The 16,926-nt window shown below is 45.6% G+C and overlaps 1 protein-coding gene across 7 annotated transcripts in view; it reads right to left on the reverse strand.

Annotated features, from left to right (window-relative positions):
• Positions 1-16,926, reverse strand: part of LOC134879245 (ELKS/Rab6-interacting/CAST family member 1-like) — a 115,332-nt gene that overhangs the window by 22,173 nt on the left and 76,233 nt on the right. For all 7 annotated transcript variants that reach the window (XR_010167812.1, XR_010167813.1, XR_010167814.1 and 4 more), the window contains one exon: positions 10,252-10,399. Coding sequence is in view for 4 of the 7 variants with exons in the window: in XM_063905647.1 (XP_063761717.1) it covers positions 10,252-10,399 (148 nt within the window). In the remaining 3 variants the exon portion in view is untranslated. The remainder of the gene's footprint in view (positions 1-10,251; positions 10,400-16,926) is intronic.

Below are 16,926 nucleotides of genomic sequence, written 5' to 3' on the forward strand. Positions count from 1 at the left end.
CTAAAAGGCCATTGCCCAAGTAGGAAAGTAGTAATATAAATGCAAGGAAGAGAGTGACATAAGGTCAAAGCAATGTAAGAAAAGATGAGGGAAAAGAGAGGTGGGGAGAGGAGAACCAAGAGACTTGAAAGAAAAGAAGAAATTAAACACCCATCCCAACCTCTGCTTTCATTTTTCTCCTAATTGTCAATAATGCTGACCTCAGCTCATTTGTTTCTGTGCCAACTCTCTTTTTCTCCCTTATTATCAACATTATTTCACTCCTCCTCCTCTCTCATTGTTCCCTTCTTCTCCTTCTTGCCGTCCAACCATTCTGCGGCTCTGCTGAAACCCGCTGACAAAGGACAGAATGACAAACATTAAAGAGCGAGTGATTTGAAGTGGGGAAATGCTGAGTCATGCTTAGAATAAAATGATTTAATCGTGATAAGACTCTGGGGAATATTAGATCAGATTATTGTTTTCATTTTTTTCGCTCCATTAGTGAAAGTAAAACCTTTGTTGCTATCTGTGCAATTATCAATAATGACAAGTTGCTGAGTCACTGTTGGATTACAACTTTTAAATTATGATAAAAAATGTGATTCCCCCCGTGACTCTCACAAAAAGATAAAGTGTCACACATATGACAATGGAAAGTGAATGAGTTGAGTAATCAGGGGTATTATTTCAGTCTCTACAGAGTAACAAATAAGATTAGACACACATTGTTTCACTTTAGCCAGGAACAGGAGATGTCATGATAATGACACGCAAACAACGAAGAACAGTTAACTGTGTAAAGACAGAGACAAATTAGTAAAACCCCCATGACTATAAAAGAGAATGACTACACAAAATGGTAGTCCTTAAGATGTTTCATGACATGTACAGTATATATGAGAACCAGCACCTTATCGTGGTGGAGAGGTTTGTGTGCCCCAATGAACCTGGGGGCTGTGTTGTCTGGAACCTTGTGTTCCTGGTAGGGTCTCCCATGGCAAAATGGTCTCAGATAAGGGGCCAGACTAAGATTGGTTCAAAAGACCTCATGAAAAACACACTTGAAAGCGAGGATACCCGGCCCGGAGGAAGCCTGGGGTCCCCTTCTGGAGCCAGGCCCAGAAGGAGGACTCACCAGCGAGCGTCTAGTGGCCGGGCTTGCCACGGAGCACGGCCGGGCACAGCCCGAAAAAGCAACGTGGGCAACACCTCCGCTTCCCCGTCCCGCGGGCCCACCACCTACGGGAAACAGCGATGGGGTCGGGTGCGCTGCCAGAAGGGTGGCAGTGAAAGCAGAGGGTCTCGACGGACCAGACTCGGGTGGCAGAAGCTTGTTTTGGGGATGTGGAACCTCACCTCTCTGGGGGGGAAGGAGCCAGAGCTTGTGCGGGAGGTGGAACGTTACCAGTTGGATCTGGTGGGGCTCAACTCTACGCACAGCGTCGCATCTGGAACCTTACTTCTTGATAGGGGTTGGACTCTATTCTTCTCCGGAGTTGCCCAAGGTGTGAGGCGCCGAGCGGGTGTGGGGATACTCACAAGCCCCCGGTTGAGTGCCGCTTTGTTGGAGTTTACCCCAGTGGACGAGAGGGTCGCCTCCCTACGCCTGCGGGTTATGGGGGGGAAAACTCTGACTGTTGTGTGTGCTTATGCACCAAACAGCAGTTCAGAGTATTCAGCCTTCTTGGAGACCCTGAAAGAAGTCCTGTATGGGGCTCCTGAAGGGGACTCCTTAGTCTTGCTGGGAGACTTCAACACACACGTGGGCAATGATGGAGACACTAGGAGGGGCGTGATTGGGAGGAACGGCCCCCCTGATCTGAACCGGAGTGGTGGTTTGTTACTGGACTTCTGTGCTAGTCATGGATTGGCCATAACCAACACCATGTTCGAACATAAGGATGCTCATAAGTGTACGTGGTACCAGAGCACCCTAGGCAGAAGGTCCATGATCGACTTTGTTATCGTATCATCGGACCTGAGGCCGCATGTTTTGGACAATCGGGTGAAGAGAGGGGCGGAGTTGTCAACTGATCACCATCTGTTGGTGAGTTGGGTCGAGCAGCGGGGGAAGCCTCTGGACAGACCTGGTAAGCCCAAACGTGTAGTGCGGGTGAACTGGGAACGCCTGGAGGAATCCCAAGTCCAGGAGGCCTTCAACTCACACCTCCGGCGGAGTTTTTCAGGCATCCCTGTGGAGGCTGGGGATATTGAACCTGAGCGGGCGGTGTTCAAAGCCTCCATTGCTGAAGCTGCGGCGGGGAGCTGTGGTCTCAAGGTCTTAGGTGCCTCAAGGGGCAGTAACCCTCGAACCTCCTGGTGGACACCGGTGGTCAGGGAAGCCGTCCGACTGAAGAAGGAGGCCTTTCGGGATATGTTATCCCTGGGTACTCCTGACGTAGTTGCAAGGTATCGACAGGCCCGAAGGCCAGCAGCCTCAGCCATGGCCGAGGCAAAGCAGCGGGTGTGGGAGAAGTTCGGAGAAGCCATGGAGAAGGACTTACGGTCGGCACCAAAGTTGTTCTGGAAAACAGTTCGACACCTCAGGAGGGGGAAGCAGGGAACCATCCAAGCTGTGTACAGTAAGGATGGGACGCTGTTGACCTCAACTGATAGGGTGTTAGGGCGGTGGAAGGAACACTTTGAGGAACTCCTGAACCCGACAACTTCGTCCCCTATGTAAGAGGCGGAACTGGAGTATGAAGGGGACTGTCATGGTTGACACGTCTCATCAACATTGCGTGGAAGTCAGAAACAGTACTGAAGGAGTGGCAGACCGGGGTGGTGGTTCCCCTTTTTAAAAAGAAGGATCAGAGGGTGTGTGCCAATTACAAAGACATCACATTACTCAGCTTCCCCGGGAAAGTTTACTCTAAGGTGCTGGAAAGGAGGGTCCGGCCGATTGTCGAACCTCAGATTGAGGAGGAACAATGCGGATTTCGTCCTGGTCCTGGAATGACGGACCAGCTTTTTATTCTCGCAAGGATCCTGGAGGGGGCCTGGGAGTACGCTCATCCGGTCTACATGTGCTTTGTGGATTTGGAGAAAGCATATGACCGGGTTCCCAGGGAGATACTGTGGGAGGTACTGCGGGTGTATGGGGTGAGGGGGTCTCTACTCAGGGCCATCCAATCTCTGTACTCACAAAGCGAGAGCTGTGTCCGGGTCCTAGGTAGTACGTCGAACCGATTTCTGGTGAGGGTTGGCCTCCGCCAGGGCTGCGCTCTATCACCTATCCTGTTTGTGATATTCATGGACAAGATTTCGAGGCGTAGTCGTGGGGGAGGGGGTCTGAAGTTCGGTGGGCTAAGGATTGCACCACTGCTTTTTGCAGATGAGGTGGTCCTAATGGCTTCATCGGTCTGTGACCTTCAGTACTCACTGGATCGGTTCGCGGCCGAGTGTGAAATGGCTGGGATGAGGATCAGCACCTCCAAATCTGAGGCCATGGTTCTCAGCAGGACACCGATGGACTGTCCACTCCAGGTAGGGAATGAAGCCTTACCCCAAGTGAAGGAGTTCAAGTATCTTGGGGTCTTGTTCTCGAGTGAGGGAACAATGGAGCGTGAGATGGGCCGGAGAATCGGAGCAGTGGGAGCGGTACTGCAGTCGCTTTACCGCACCATTGTGACGAAAAGAGAGCTGAGCCAGAAGGCAAAGCTCTCTGTCTACCGGGCCATCTTCGTTCCTACCCTCACCTATGGTCATGAAGGATGGGTCATGACCGAAAGAACGAGAATGCGGATACAAGCGGCCGAAATGGGATTTCTCCGCAGGGTGGCTGGCATCTCCCTTAGGGATAAGGTGAGAAGTTCAGTCATCCGGGAGGGACTCGGAGTAGAACCGCTGCTCCTTCGCATTGAAAGGAGCCAGTTGAGGTGGTTCGGGCATCTAGTAAGGATGCCACCTGGGTGCCTCCCTAGGGAGGTGTTCCAGGCACGTCCAGCTGGGAAGAGACCGAGGGGTAGACCTAGGACCAGGCGGAGGGATTATATCTCTTTGCTGGCCTGGGAGCGCCTTGGAATCTCCCAGTCAGAGCTGGTTGATGTGGCCAGGGAAAGGAAAGTTCGGGGCTCTCTGCCGGAGCTGTTACCTCCGCGACCCTGACGGAAAAGCGGGAGAAGATGGATGGATGGATGGATGACATGTATATAATCTTTTTCCCAAAAATATGATTTTTAATGTCCTGGAAATATCTCTTTACAAATGCAGTCAGACTTAACTTTAAGCTAAATATCTACAGTTTGCAGGATTCAAATGTCAGAGGTTTAAAGTGAATAAAGTCTTCACAAATTCTGATTCATTTTAGAGTCTAAAAAATAGTTTTTGATCTGAGATTTACTACAAGCTTACGGTTCCATGTGTTTTTTGTGTAACTCCAATACAATTTAACACCATTGTAAGTGAGGTGAAATACAACACACAACCAGGAACTTTAAAAATCTCCATTGTAGAGCCAAGTTTTAGCCACACAGGTGCAGAACAATGGTGAGGGCCACACATAGACCATCTGTAAATATTAACCACATGTGTCTCTTGCAGGGGCAGATGGTGGTATACTGCTCACCTCCCCCTTTTCTTCCTCTAGTTTCATTTCATAAAAGACTTCACTCACTCCTAAATTTTTCTTTCACATAGTCTTCAGAGAAACAGCCCTCTCTCCCTCCTCCTGTCATGGTTTTTGCTGAAGAAAAATTTAAAACTCATAAAATAAGTAAAGAGGAAAGAGACTGTGAGAAAGATTGGAGGAGACGAAGGGGGAAGAGAGCTGAGGTCGCCATGATCTATAGCCGCCTGTCTATAATGCAGCTGCGGGTCAAAGGGGAAAACACAGGGGGCACTTTCAGGGACACACACACTGTAACACACACAGATGTGTGTGATGAATGTGAGTGTAAGTGTAAATATATTATATACATTTTCTTATTGCAATCTATGTATCAATACTTTCTGATTTAATTTCGTTATGTTGTTATGAGCATGCCTTTTATATTAAAGAGGTCCTATTATGCTTTTTAGGAGGGTTTTCCCTTTCCTGTAGTGTGTAATATAGGTGTTGTGCAGCTAACCAATCAGAGCAGACTGGGCTCTGGTTTCATACAGAGGGTGAAAAGAGGTGCTGCAGCACAGGCAGTATGAGAAACATAAAGAGCTTTCTGAACATTAAAGCATGGAGACATGTCCCAGGAGAGGTACTTAATACTAATATACACCGGACGATGAGCTTAATGGGCCCCTTTAACACAATTTGTCCCTGCATACATTGACGTCTTTCTCTAAAAGCAACAAATATTTAGTTAATGTCAGATAAGCACAGAAAAGATAAAGGCAGCAAAGTAATTCTTCTTTTTCTTTTTTAAAAAGCACTTTGCAAGCAGCCATACAGAACATTGTCTGTTGATTCAAATCTTTTAAGTCACTTTAAACATTGATCTGAGTCTCAAAATTTAACCTGCTCTAAAGGAACACAGGACAAGCAGTGTTTCGAACACAAATTCAGACCAGACGTGAGATGTCAGTGGCGTTTAAGCACTACTAAAACACTCTGACCTATGATCTACTGACGAGTGATGGCCATCAAAAAACACTCGGGAGAAACATTAAAAAATAGCATTGGGGATCATCCATCACACAGGTACAAGTGAACCACATAGTGTTACTTTACGGAGCTAAACACACTGCTTTCTGTTTACACCAGCCTCATGGCAACCAAAGCTCACCGATTTATACTCACTTACAATTTCATACCGCAACTCTGTCTCTGTCCAGCTGTCAGGCAGGTTATCAGTAGCAAAGTGTGTGGACATGTCACTGATGGGAGCGAGCTAAAAATACTATCCTCAGCTCACTCACTTGATGGTTACACTGCAAACACACACACGGGAATACTGAGGAAGTCTCGGCTGTGATCCATCCTTGACGGACTGAAAATGATGACACCACAGAGAGAAAGAAAGAGAGAGACACACACCGCATGGGGGGAGAAAAAAAAAGCTCACACCCTTGACACCCAGACAGTAGAGTCTCTCTGTTGTCAGTAACCTCCTTGGAGACCCTGAGTTGTCATTAACGACTTCAAAAAGGACAGAGAGATGAGGGAGGAAGAGAGAGGAACAGATTTGACACAGCCACTCTCCTACACCTCTCTAAAACACCAATTCAAACATTCTTTTACACAAACCTGCATGCAATTTCCCTTTCACTTCTGCATCTGTCTTATTAAATCCTTTAGAACTCATTCAATCCATTAAGTGAGTATTTGGCATGTCCAATAATTGGAACAATATTGCAATACAAACATGAAATTATTAATCTGTTTTGAAGATCATATCTCTGTTCGTATTACATTTCTCGTTTTGTGAATCAAGTGACATAAAGTAAACACAAAGTTTTTCAAACTCAGTGATGTTTGATATATTAGTTGCCATTATTGTGTCTGTGTGTTTGGTAGTTGGTGCGATGGAAGGTAATGAAGTACATCTACTCGAGTATGCACTTAAGTTCAATTTTGAGGTACTTTAAATGAGTATTTTCTTTTTTTATACTTCCAATCTACTACATTTAAGAAGCCAATATTTTAGTTTTCACTCCACCACAATTTAAATGACCTGATAAATAAACATTGACGTATAATTATAGGATCCGATTACAGGCAGCAGTATATAAAGTAATTAAAAATAGCTCCTCCTTTACCTGCTGGGATGAACACATTAATGCATCAATAATTATATACCCAGGGATTTGCCTTTCCGAGAACCAGCACCTTATCGTGGTGGAGAGGTTTGTGTGCCCCAATGAACCTGGGGGCTGTGTTGTCTGGAACCTTGTGTTCCTGGTAGGGTCTCCCATGGCAAATTGGTCTCAGGTAAGGGGCCAGACTAAGATTGGTTCAAAAGACCTCATAGAAAACAAATTTGAAAGCGAGGATACCCGGCCCGGAGGAAGCCTGGGGTCCCCTTCTGGAGCCAGGCCCAGAAGGAGGACTCATGGGCAAGCGCCTGGTGGCCGGGCTTGCCACGGAGCACGGCCGGGCACAGCCCGAAAAAGCAACGTGGGCAACACCTCCGCTTCCCCGTCCCGCGGGCCCACCACCTACGGGAAACAGCGATGGGGTCGGGTGCGCTGTCAGAAAGGTGGCAGTGAAAGCAGAGGGTCTCGACGGACCAGACCCGGGCGGCAGAAGCTGGCTTTGGGGACGTAGAACCTCACCTCTCTGGGGGGGAAGGAGCCAGAGTTTGTGCGGGAGGTGGAACGTTACCAGTTGGATCTGGTGGGGCTCACCTCTACGCACAGCGTCGGCTCTGGAACCTTACTTCTTGATAGGGGTTGGACTCTATTCTTCTCCGGAGTTGCCCAAGGTCTGAGGCGCCGAGCGGGTGTGGGGATACTCACAAGCCCCCGGTTGAGTGCCGCTTTGTTGGAGTTTACCCCAGTGGACAAGAGGGTCGCCTCCCTACGCCTGCGTGTTATGGGTGGGAAAACTTTGACTGTTGAACTCCTGAACCCGACAACTCCGCCCTCTATGTTAGAGGCGGAACTGGAGTATGAAGGGGGATCAACTCCAATCTCACGGGGGGAAGTCACTGAGGTAGTCAAACAACTCCACAGTGGCAAAGCCCCAGGGGTGGATGAGATCCGTCCAGAAATGCTGAAGGCTCTGGGTGTTGAGGGACTGTCATGGTTGACACGTCTCATCAACATTGCGTGGAAGTCGGAAACAGTACCGAAGGAGTAGCAGACCGGGGTGGTGGTTCCTCTTTTTAAAAAGGGGGATCAGAGGGTGTAGATGATGTTGTCCTAATGGCTTCATCGGTCTGTGACCTTCAGCACTCACTAGATCGGTTCTTGGCCGAATGTGAAGTGGCTGGGATGAGGATCAGCACCTCCAAATCTGAGGCCATGGTATTCAGCAGGACACTGGTGGACTGTCCACTCCAGGTAGGGAATGAGGCCTTAACCCAAGTGAAGGAGTTCAAGTATCTTGGGGTCTTGTTCTCGAGTGAGGGAACAATGGAGTGTGAGATGGGCCGGAGAATCGGAGCAGTGGGAGTGGTACTGCAGTCGCTTTACTGCACCGTTGTGACGAAAAGAGAGCTGAGCCAGAAGGCAAAGCTCTCTGTCTACCGGGCCATCTTCGTTCCTACCCTCACCTATGGTCATGAAGGTTGGGTCATGACCGAAAGAACGAGATTGCGGATACAAGCGGCCGAAATGGGATTTCTCCGCAGGGTGGCTGGCATCTCCCTTAGGGATAAGGTGAGCAGTTCAGTCATCCGGGAGGGACTTGGAGTAGAACTGCTGCTCCTTCACGTTGAAAGGAGCCAGTTGAGGTGGTTCGGGCACCTAGTGAGGATGCCACCTGGGCGCCTGCCTAGGGAGGTGTTCCAGGCACGTCCAGCTGGGAAGAGACAGAGGGGTAGACCTAGGACCTAGGCTGGCCTGGGAGCGCCTTGGAATCCCCCAGTCAGAGCTGGTTGATGTGGCCAGGGAAAGAGAAGTTTGGGGCTCTCTGCTGGAGCTGTTACCTCCGCGACCCTGACGGATAAGCGGGAGAAGATGGATGGATGGATGGATTTGAAATATATAAAATGTACTGTTTAAAATTCTGAAATGGGTGTCTAAATTTAACAAGTACTTTAACTTTTGGTTCTTATGTATATTGTGATATAATACTTTTACTTGAGTAAGATTTTGAATGCAGGACTTTTCTTGTATTTTTGCAAATTAGTATTATACTTTTACTTAAAGGTGCCATAGAATAGAAAACTGTATTTACCTTGGCATAGTTGAATAAGGAGAGTTCGGTACATTGAACTGACATACCGTGAACCTCAAACAACATCTTTTCCTCCTTCACGTGCAAATCATGAATATGCATATCACAGCGGTAAAACGGGCGAATTACAACAATCCTTGTCTGTTACGTCACACACAGTAGTCCAGCCCCAACATTTGCATACACCAGCTGCTGGAAACACTAACACTTACCACTCCGTAACGTTGCTCTCCAATCTCTGACCAACTGGCTGTTCTTCAAATTCATCGGTTTCCTCCTCCGATAAAGGCTCAAACATGTAAGGTTGGATGCCAATAGCCCCCATGGTTAATCTCTCACAGTTTCGCAAACTTCACTTACTTCTGTGGGCTCTGAGGCAGCCATGGATGCTCCTTGTAAACCAGCCAATCAGAGCAGAGCTCATCATCATTACTTAAATGAGCCCCCAAATAAGGCAATTCAGCTTGCTTCATTCTAGGACCAAATCATAGGGTTGTAAATGGGCCTGTAAAACCGCATCTGGACATTTTTTGGATCAACAAAAGTTATATACCTTCTTTGTAGACATTTAACATTTAAAATACCAGATATATATGCATTCTATGGCACCTTTAAAGTACATTATCTGAGTACTTTTCCACCATTGCCTGGTCCCATGTTTTCAGAAAAAAAAACGAGTGTAGCCCAACCATCCTGTAAGATCATGTTGAAGGAGCTATGGTGATGTTATAAATGTGAAAAATATCATTGGTGTACAGTCAGCAGAAAGAAAGATGAACCTCTGACTCTTGACCTTCTTATTCTGTATGTAAAACACCAAGTCAAAAACAAGGAGTGACAGATGTGGACAGAAAGTGAGGAGGAACAAGTACAAACAGGAGACCAGCGAAGAAGAAGTCCACCCAGCTCACAGCAGGCTCGCCCACTCAGGGGTTGGTTAATTCACTAGACCCAAAAGAACTTTTACTGTGTATGAGCGTGTCTCTGAGTGTGTGAATAGACCTCTGTGTGGAACCACAGAGGCATTTGGTCATGTTTATATCCTTGTTTTTGGCCTGGGTGAGTGTGTACACATCGGTGTGTGTATGAAGGTGTATCCATAACAGCGAAGTGTTGGTGAGGTTCAGTGTGCGTATCTGCGGACAGAACATTTCAATCAAAACAAACTCATATGAAAGTGTTGTGACCGGAGATTTTATGGAACTTTTGAACTCGGTGTGTTTGTGTGTGGTGTGTGTGGGAGGGGCAGGCTAATCCTAAATTTACCCGTGTTGGTCGGAGGACTGTGGTCACATCTGGACTCAGTTTCTCCTGTTTCTTTTGCTCCCCTCGTCACTGCCACCTCACCTGTGCTCCCTTTTCCCCCTTTCCAAACTTTTCCCCCTCAGTCTCTGCGCCTCTTTTTCCAGAAATAACTGACGAAAAGCTTTCCTGGTGTCCACTTGGATGTTGAAGTGAGTGTGTGTGTTTTAGTGTGTGCACAGTAATCCTACCTGCTGTTTGAGCTGATGAACCAGACCATCCTTCTCCCGCTTCAGAGCTGCCACCTCGTCCTGGGTTTTCTTCTTCTTGGAGGAGGAGAGCTCCAGCAGGGCGATGTTGGCGTCTTTCTCACTTATGGCTGCCAGCAGCGCCTCTTGCCTGCACACAGAACAATCGTTTTGTTTGAAAAACTAGAAACCTTATTCATGTGATTTAATTAAAGCCTCACTTGGTGATAATGCACAACGATAGCATTCATTTCAATAGGAAATAGTTGCAATAGGACACAAACCTGATGGTGTGAATGCAGTTTTAGCTATTTCTTGCAAAAATATTGTTATAACAGAGACACCATGAAGGGTGTATTTACCAAAATTATAAGATACCTTTTTTTCTGATTCCGCTTTCTGTAAATTATCCAGAGGATGTTCCTGTGGAATTTCTAAATGACAACTTTATGCACACTATATTCCAATCACTTCACCAGTATTAGCGTGGAGACAGAAATCCCTGAGAGGAATTTCTCTAAATTTGGACAAAAGGAAACCAATACTAATTTGGGTGTACTTTAATGTTATGGTGAACCCATGGTGTGTCAACAAGTGGAGCGATGTCGTTTTTATTGGGCGCCACTTTGTGATTTAGAACGATAACATTTTTGCAAAAATATGGGACTCCCTGTGGTCAAGTATGACGCAGACCATGCAATCAACATGTTTCCACATGGTCTTTATGCCATGTGATGCTCATGATAAACAGTCTCAGATTGCATTCAGCTGCTTAATTTAACTACAGCATTATACAAACATATACATGTCTCTCACTGTGGTTGCATACAGGTATTGCTCTCTAGTTCCTGTCTGTCTTTGAGGCCCTCTTGGCTCTCTATCTCTTCCCCTGGCTCACTCCTTAGGTTGGGGCTGACTGAGAGATAGCATTCCATGTGGTTCCGGAAGCAACAAGCCGCATCCCATCCATCCCATCAGCCACAGATTTGAGGACACCGAAGGCTCCAAATTCTCGGAATTCTGTCTGTTTCCAGAGAGAATCTAAATCACAACGGTTTTTTCCACAATCCCACAGGGCTCAACGATTTCCCAAACACAATCACACATAAACACATTTTGCATCAGGCAATATATAAAGAGTGACTTTGGAAAATATAGAGCTGCAGTTTCTAGATCACAATGCTAGAGTGAAAAAAATGTTTAAAGGGGTCCTCTTCTGCTTTTTGGGGTTGTCCCTTCCCTGTAGTGTGTTCTATAGGTTCGTGTATATCTAATTGGTCTGCCGGTGCAGACAATTACACGGTTTCTCTCTCTGTCTGTCACAGACACACGCACAGATACAGCGGTGCAGAGAGGAATGCCGTGAAATGTGTCTAAATCAAGACAGATTGCACGTTTGGACTCCGTGAAGACCCACAGATTCTTTGGTCAACCTCACTGACCAAGCTGTCAGTGTACAAGTGTCCCATCATGCATCTGGACAGCAGCATTCCTGTCAGGAGCAGAGGCTGAGGGAGTGGAGACTGGGTCGAGTGATTCCCTGTGCAAGTCTGCTAAAAGACCTTTCAGACATGTGAATATTAGAGAAACACTTTAATATATTTTTGACCTTTATGTTTATGACTTTATAATATTACATGTTTCAACACGGCCATAGTCCTCCAAAATGTTCCTTCTCTTCATCACAGTAAGTCTTAAACTGGCTCTCGGACTTCTTAATATTAGCAGGAAATCATTTTCTTTCTTCCAGACTGTGAAACCCTGAAACACTTTCACAGTTTTTCCCTTTCTTTTTTCACGCAAACTGTCACTGGAACACACCGATGCACAGGAAGCCTAATGGAACCGTAGTCTTGTAAAGCTAACAGTGCGTCTAGTTTTATATAATATCTGAGAATTACCTGCCAGCACACAGTGCTTATAAACCCCGGTGATAAAATAATATTTATTCCAGATGCACCCCTCTCATTCTGGGCCTCTCTATGGCTCTCCCTTCATCTCTTCAACACACACAAACACACTGAAAACAATCTCTGTTTGGCCAGAGCTAAACACAACCTTATGACAAGGGCTAGTTGTGGCTACTGCTGTTACGATCTGATGAAGTGCAGCTCTCTTTTGCTAAATCTTTAGATAATTCTGCCGTCAGAAGGCACTTATAAACTCAGTATGCTCTCAGCTCGGCTGGCAATGTGTCCTTACCTTTTCTTAACTGAATATAACAAAGACAATGCAGCCAGCAGTGTATGGAGGAAAGGCTCCCAGTGGATATGCAGCCTGAGATCTGTTACTTTACTTCTAAGTGTTTCCGGAGCAATATGGAGGGCACAGTAGGATAAAGGAAGGTCTTCAAAGTTAAATCTTATTAAAGGTATTTGTTGGATCTTCATGGGTTCTTATTTTGAAAACATCTTTGGTATTCTTTGCACTTTCTTGCACTACACACTCTAGAAATTTGTCAATTCTTTTCGACCTGTTCAGCCCTGGATTTTCTTTACATGTCACTTTATTCTTTCACTGTTCAGCAAGGGCATCTTTCAGCTAGGCTCAAACAAAAAAAAAAGACTGGATTTTTTGCGGGAAATTATAAAGCTGTCTGAAGAAGGAGATTTTTTATTTGATATTGAAAAATTACCCAAATCACATTCCATACCACCATGTGCATGACTATGCTTGAGGTCAGAGTGTACTCGCAGTCATGACGGGAACACGGTTGTTAAGATATGGTTAAAGTTAGGAAACTAAAAATCTTGGTAAGTGCTATTGTACATGTGGTAGGAGATGTGAATTTCAGCCACTCCAAACCTGTACTTTGGCATCTCACCTCTCACTAAACATTGGCATTGGACTTTAATTATGAGGTGCATGAGTGCAAAACATTCCAATAATTCCTGGGAAATTGGCAGCCTTTTCTTTTTTTACAAACGAATCCTTCTGCTAAAAATATAAAATGCCTTCTAAGGGCGCGCGGAAACCCTGACTTTCCTGTTCTAATAAAAAACGCATCTACAATTGCAATAGGCTGAAATACTTGTGTTTGATACATTAAATGTAGTCAAGACTACTTTCCATTTAGCTTATATTCACTTCCTACTTCCTTTCAGACTCTCTCACATACTCTCTACCCCCCGTATCTCTTTCTGTTCACCTCTCCTCCCATCCTCCGTCTGTTAAGGAGACAGGAGGCATTCTTTCCGTCGTTCGGCGGTCGTGTGCCATGATGTCATCGCCGCGGCGACAAGGCAGACAGTAAGCAGATACATGCAGACGCACCAGGCACCTGACCCCAACCCCAACACTAAGACACACACACACACACACACACACACACACACACACACACACACACACACATACATGGGGGCTCTCTCCTTCCTAAAACCACTTAAGGCCCCTCACTTTATCAGAAACACTAATGCCTGGTCTTAGATCACTCACATATTTCTACACACCCACCCACCCACCCGCACAAACACACACACACACACACACACACACACACACACACACACACACACACACACACACACACACACACACACACACACACACACACACACACACACACACACACACACACACACACACACACACACACACACACTCAGAACAACTTCCTGTGTGAGCTGCATTATCTCTTTCATGCTGTCACCCTCTACTGCAATCTACAGTGCAATCTGCATGCGTATGTGTGTGTGTGTGTGTGTGTGTGTGTGTGTGTGTGTGTGGTGACAGATGCATGTCTGTGTTTATGACAGCATGTCCTTCTGTTGGTGCATGTGCTCATAAGGATGTACCATATGTATTTCAGTGTGTGAGAATGTTCACAAGTTGTCTGTGTGTATTCAAAGTTATTTTTGGTGCCTGTGTGTGTTAGTGTGTGTCCCTGTGTGTGCGAAGTAGATTCAGTCCTTTGTGACATTGGCCAGTCCCTGTCTAAGACAAACACGGAGCTATTTTAGAAATAATCCCCTCTCTCTGCTCTGTGTTTCCGAGGTAACAAAGCAGCTCTCATTGTCTCTGGGACTCTGGTTCCACAGGAGACTGCGTGTAAGACTCAGTTTACTCTTTAGAACCGAGCAGGACATGCTGTGTGTCAAACCCCACCTCCTCTCTGTGTAAGGACGTCTCCCTCCACATGTTCTACTTCAGAGAATAGCACATCGCCCCAATCTTAAAGTCTCTGCACTGGCTACCTGTTAGACTCAGAATTGATACGTTATTTGGTTGTTCAAAGGTTATAGTCATACAGCTACAGTGCAGTTGTGCAATGAAAAACTTGGGTCCCAGGTTCCTGTTAAAGGTTTTATCAGATTTGCTTTAAACCAATGAACTCTGTAGAATCAAGTCTTCTGGAGCCTTTTATCATACCCAAAGGCAGTGTTGTAGTACTCGAGTCAGGTCTTGGTCTCGAGACCACGTTTTCACTTACTCGGTCTCGTCTCGGAATTGAAAGCAATTTTACTCGGCCTTGAATCGGTCTCAGACTACAGCTGCATGGGTTGGACTCGTGCTTTCGAGGGAGACCTCGGGACCGTTTTTTTTTCATCACATAACATGATACACTGTTTCATTTTTCATATTTTTTAATGAATTATACATATTAATTTTACATATTAATAAAACATAAACTAAAATGAACCCATTGATTCACACTGTATTGGGTGATCCCAGAGTGCCACGCTCCTGTGAAGTCGTTTGTCCAACCAGAGATATTTTTCAACAGTCTGGTCCTCAGCATCAAGATGAGGGAGCAATCAGTGGTCATCAAATTTGCTTTCTTAAACCACACAAATTATTTTTGCAGCAAAAGTTCAAGGAAGAAACACAGCGCAGAATGCAAATTCTGTAATATAATAATTACTGAGACGTCTGGCATCACATAACATTTCCACCGGCACGTCCAAAGGAAACACCCTGAGAGGTAAGTGAAGCTAGACTTGTAACGTCACGTTCATGTTAACTGTTAGCTAGCTGACGTTAATGTTGTTAGCTGTTTCCATGTAGTTGGCTTTGTGACATTTGATTCAGCATTAGCTTGTCTTTTCCCTCAATGCCATGATAAATTAGATGACCGTTGGCTGGCTATCGTTAACAGTAAGCAATGGTTGGCCAGGAGGAGTGAAACGGGAGAGAGTTTAGTGTTAGAGGGCGCGGCGACAGACAAATGAATCCTGGATTGAATAACGTTAGAACTAAAGGGCTAAAATACGCTATTACTTGTGTTCTACCGAGCAAAGTCCTCGCAGCGTTCTTTTTCTCTCTTAAATTTAAAGTACAACCTGCATTTACTGGTGGTTTAAGTTATATCTATCTCAGGAAATGTGTTTCTTTTGTAAGTTATGTAGCTAAGCTATGCAACGGATGCCATTGATGGAGCTGACGAGCTAGCTAACGTTAATGTAATGTTAGCTGAGCAAGGCACAACACAGCTTAGCAACACAGAAAACGTTTCCATTGGGAACACAGATCAAACGTTTTCAATGTGTATAACCACAATGCATCTTGACGAACTTGCAGTAAGGACAGGGTGTAGTGGGGTCCTTTGCTAGTTATTATTTGCATTGAAGCTCAGTAACATTACAACAGGAGTTTTTTTTCCCCCCACAGTTAACGCTACTAGGTCATGGTACTTTGCTGAGCTGAAAATGGCACGAGTTATATATTTCCTCACATAACTCAACAACTAGGCCTGCATGTCTCATGATAATGATTCTCAAATGTGTGTTATTAAACAACCTACCCTGTACATTCATGTAGGCAACAACAGTATTTAGCTAATTAAAGTGTGAGTGAAAGCGTTTTTCTTGCCAATTTCCTATTTACACCCACAGTCTTGAAAATTGACTTGTTTTTGTAGGTCTTGGTCTCGACCCTCCAAAGACTCAGTCTTGACTCGGTTTCGATCACCCCAAAATCCCAAAGTCTTAGTCTTGACTCGGACTTGACACTTTAAGGTCTTGGTCTTGACTCGGACTCAATATAGGTGGTCTTGTCGCCATCACTGCCTAAAGGTACAGCAAAGGCCCACGGTGAGGCTTCACTTTATTATCACAGCCTCCTAGTAGACCTGAGGGGCGGCGGAGACCATTCATTCTGAAGACCTTTTTATTTGGACTTTTAATAGAATCCTATTTATCAAAGTGTTATTATTTTAAAATTATTATGTAATTATTCAGTCTTATGTTTATTGACTTTAAAGGTAAGCACTTACTTACAAACTTGTGTTATCTTTTGTGTAGGAAAAGTGCTCAATACATTTAGATTTGATCTGATATGAAAAACGTGCCTAGGCTTTACCTAGACCCTAAGACTTACTATTCTGAAGGACTAAAAGAAAAGAAGAGGAACAAGATACAGGAGGCCACAGCTGGCTCTCGCATGCACACGTACACGTACACGCACACACGCACGCACGCGCGCGCGCGCGCGCACGCACACACACACACACACACACACACACACACACACACACACACACACACACACACACACACACACACACACACACACACAGCTACTAGTTTAGTTCTGAGTCTCCAGAGTGGGGCCTTGCTGAGCAGTATTTCTCTCCCAGCTGAAGCTTCTGTCCTGGGGCAGAGTGCCAGTGGACACTGGGCCTCCTATCCACATCTACTCACTCTCTCTCTCTCCCTTTTTCTGTCTCACACACACACA

This window comes from Eleginops maclovinus, chromosome 17 (genome assembly GCF_036324505.1).
Source record: "Eleginops maclovinus isolate JMC-PN-2008 ecotype Puerto Natales chromosome 17, JC_Emac_rtc_rv5, whole genome shotgun sequence".
NCBI classification, from domain to species: Eukaryota; Metazoa; Chordata; class Actinopteri; order Perciformes; family Eleginopidae; genus Eleginops; species Eleginops maclovinus.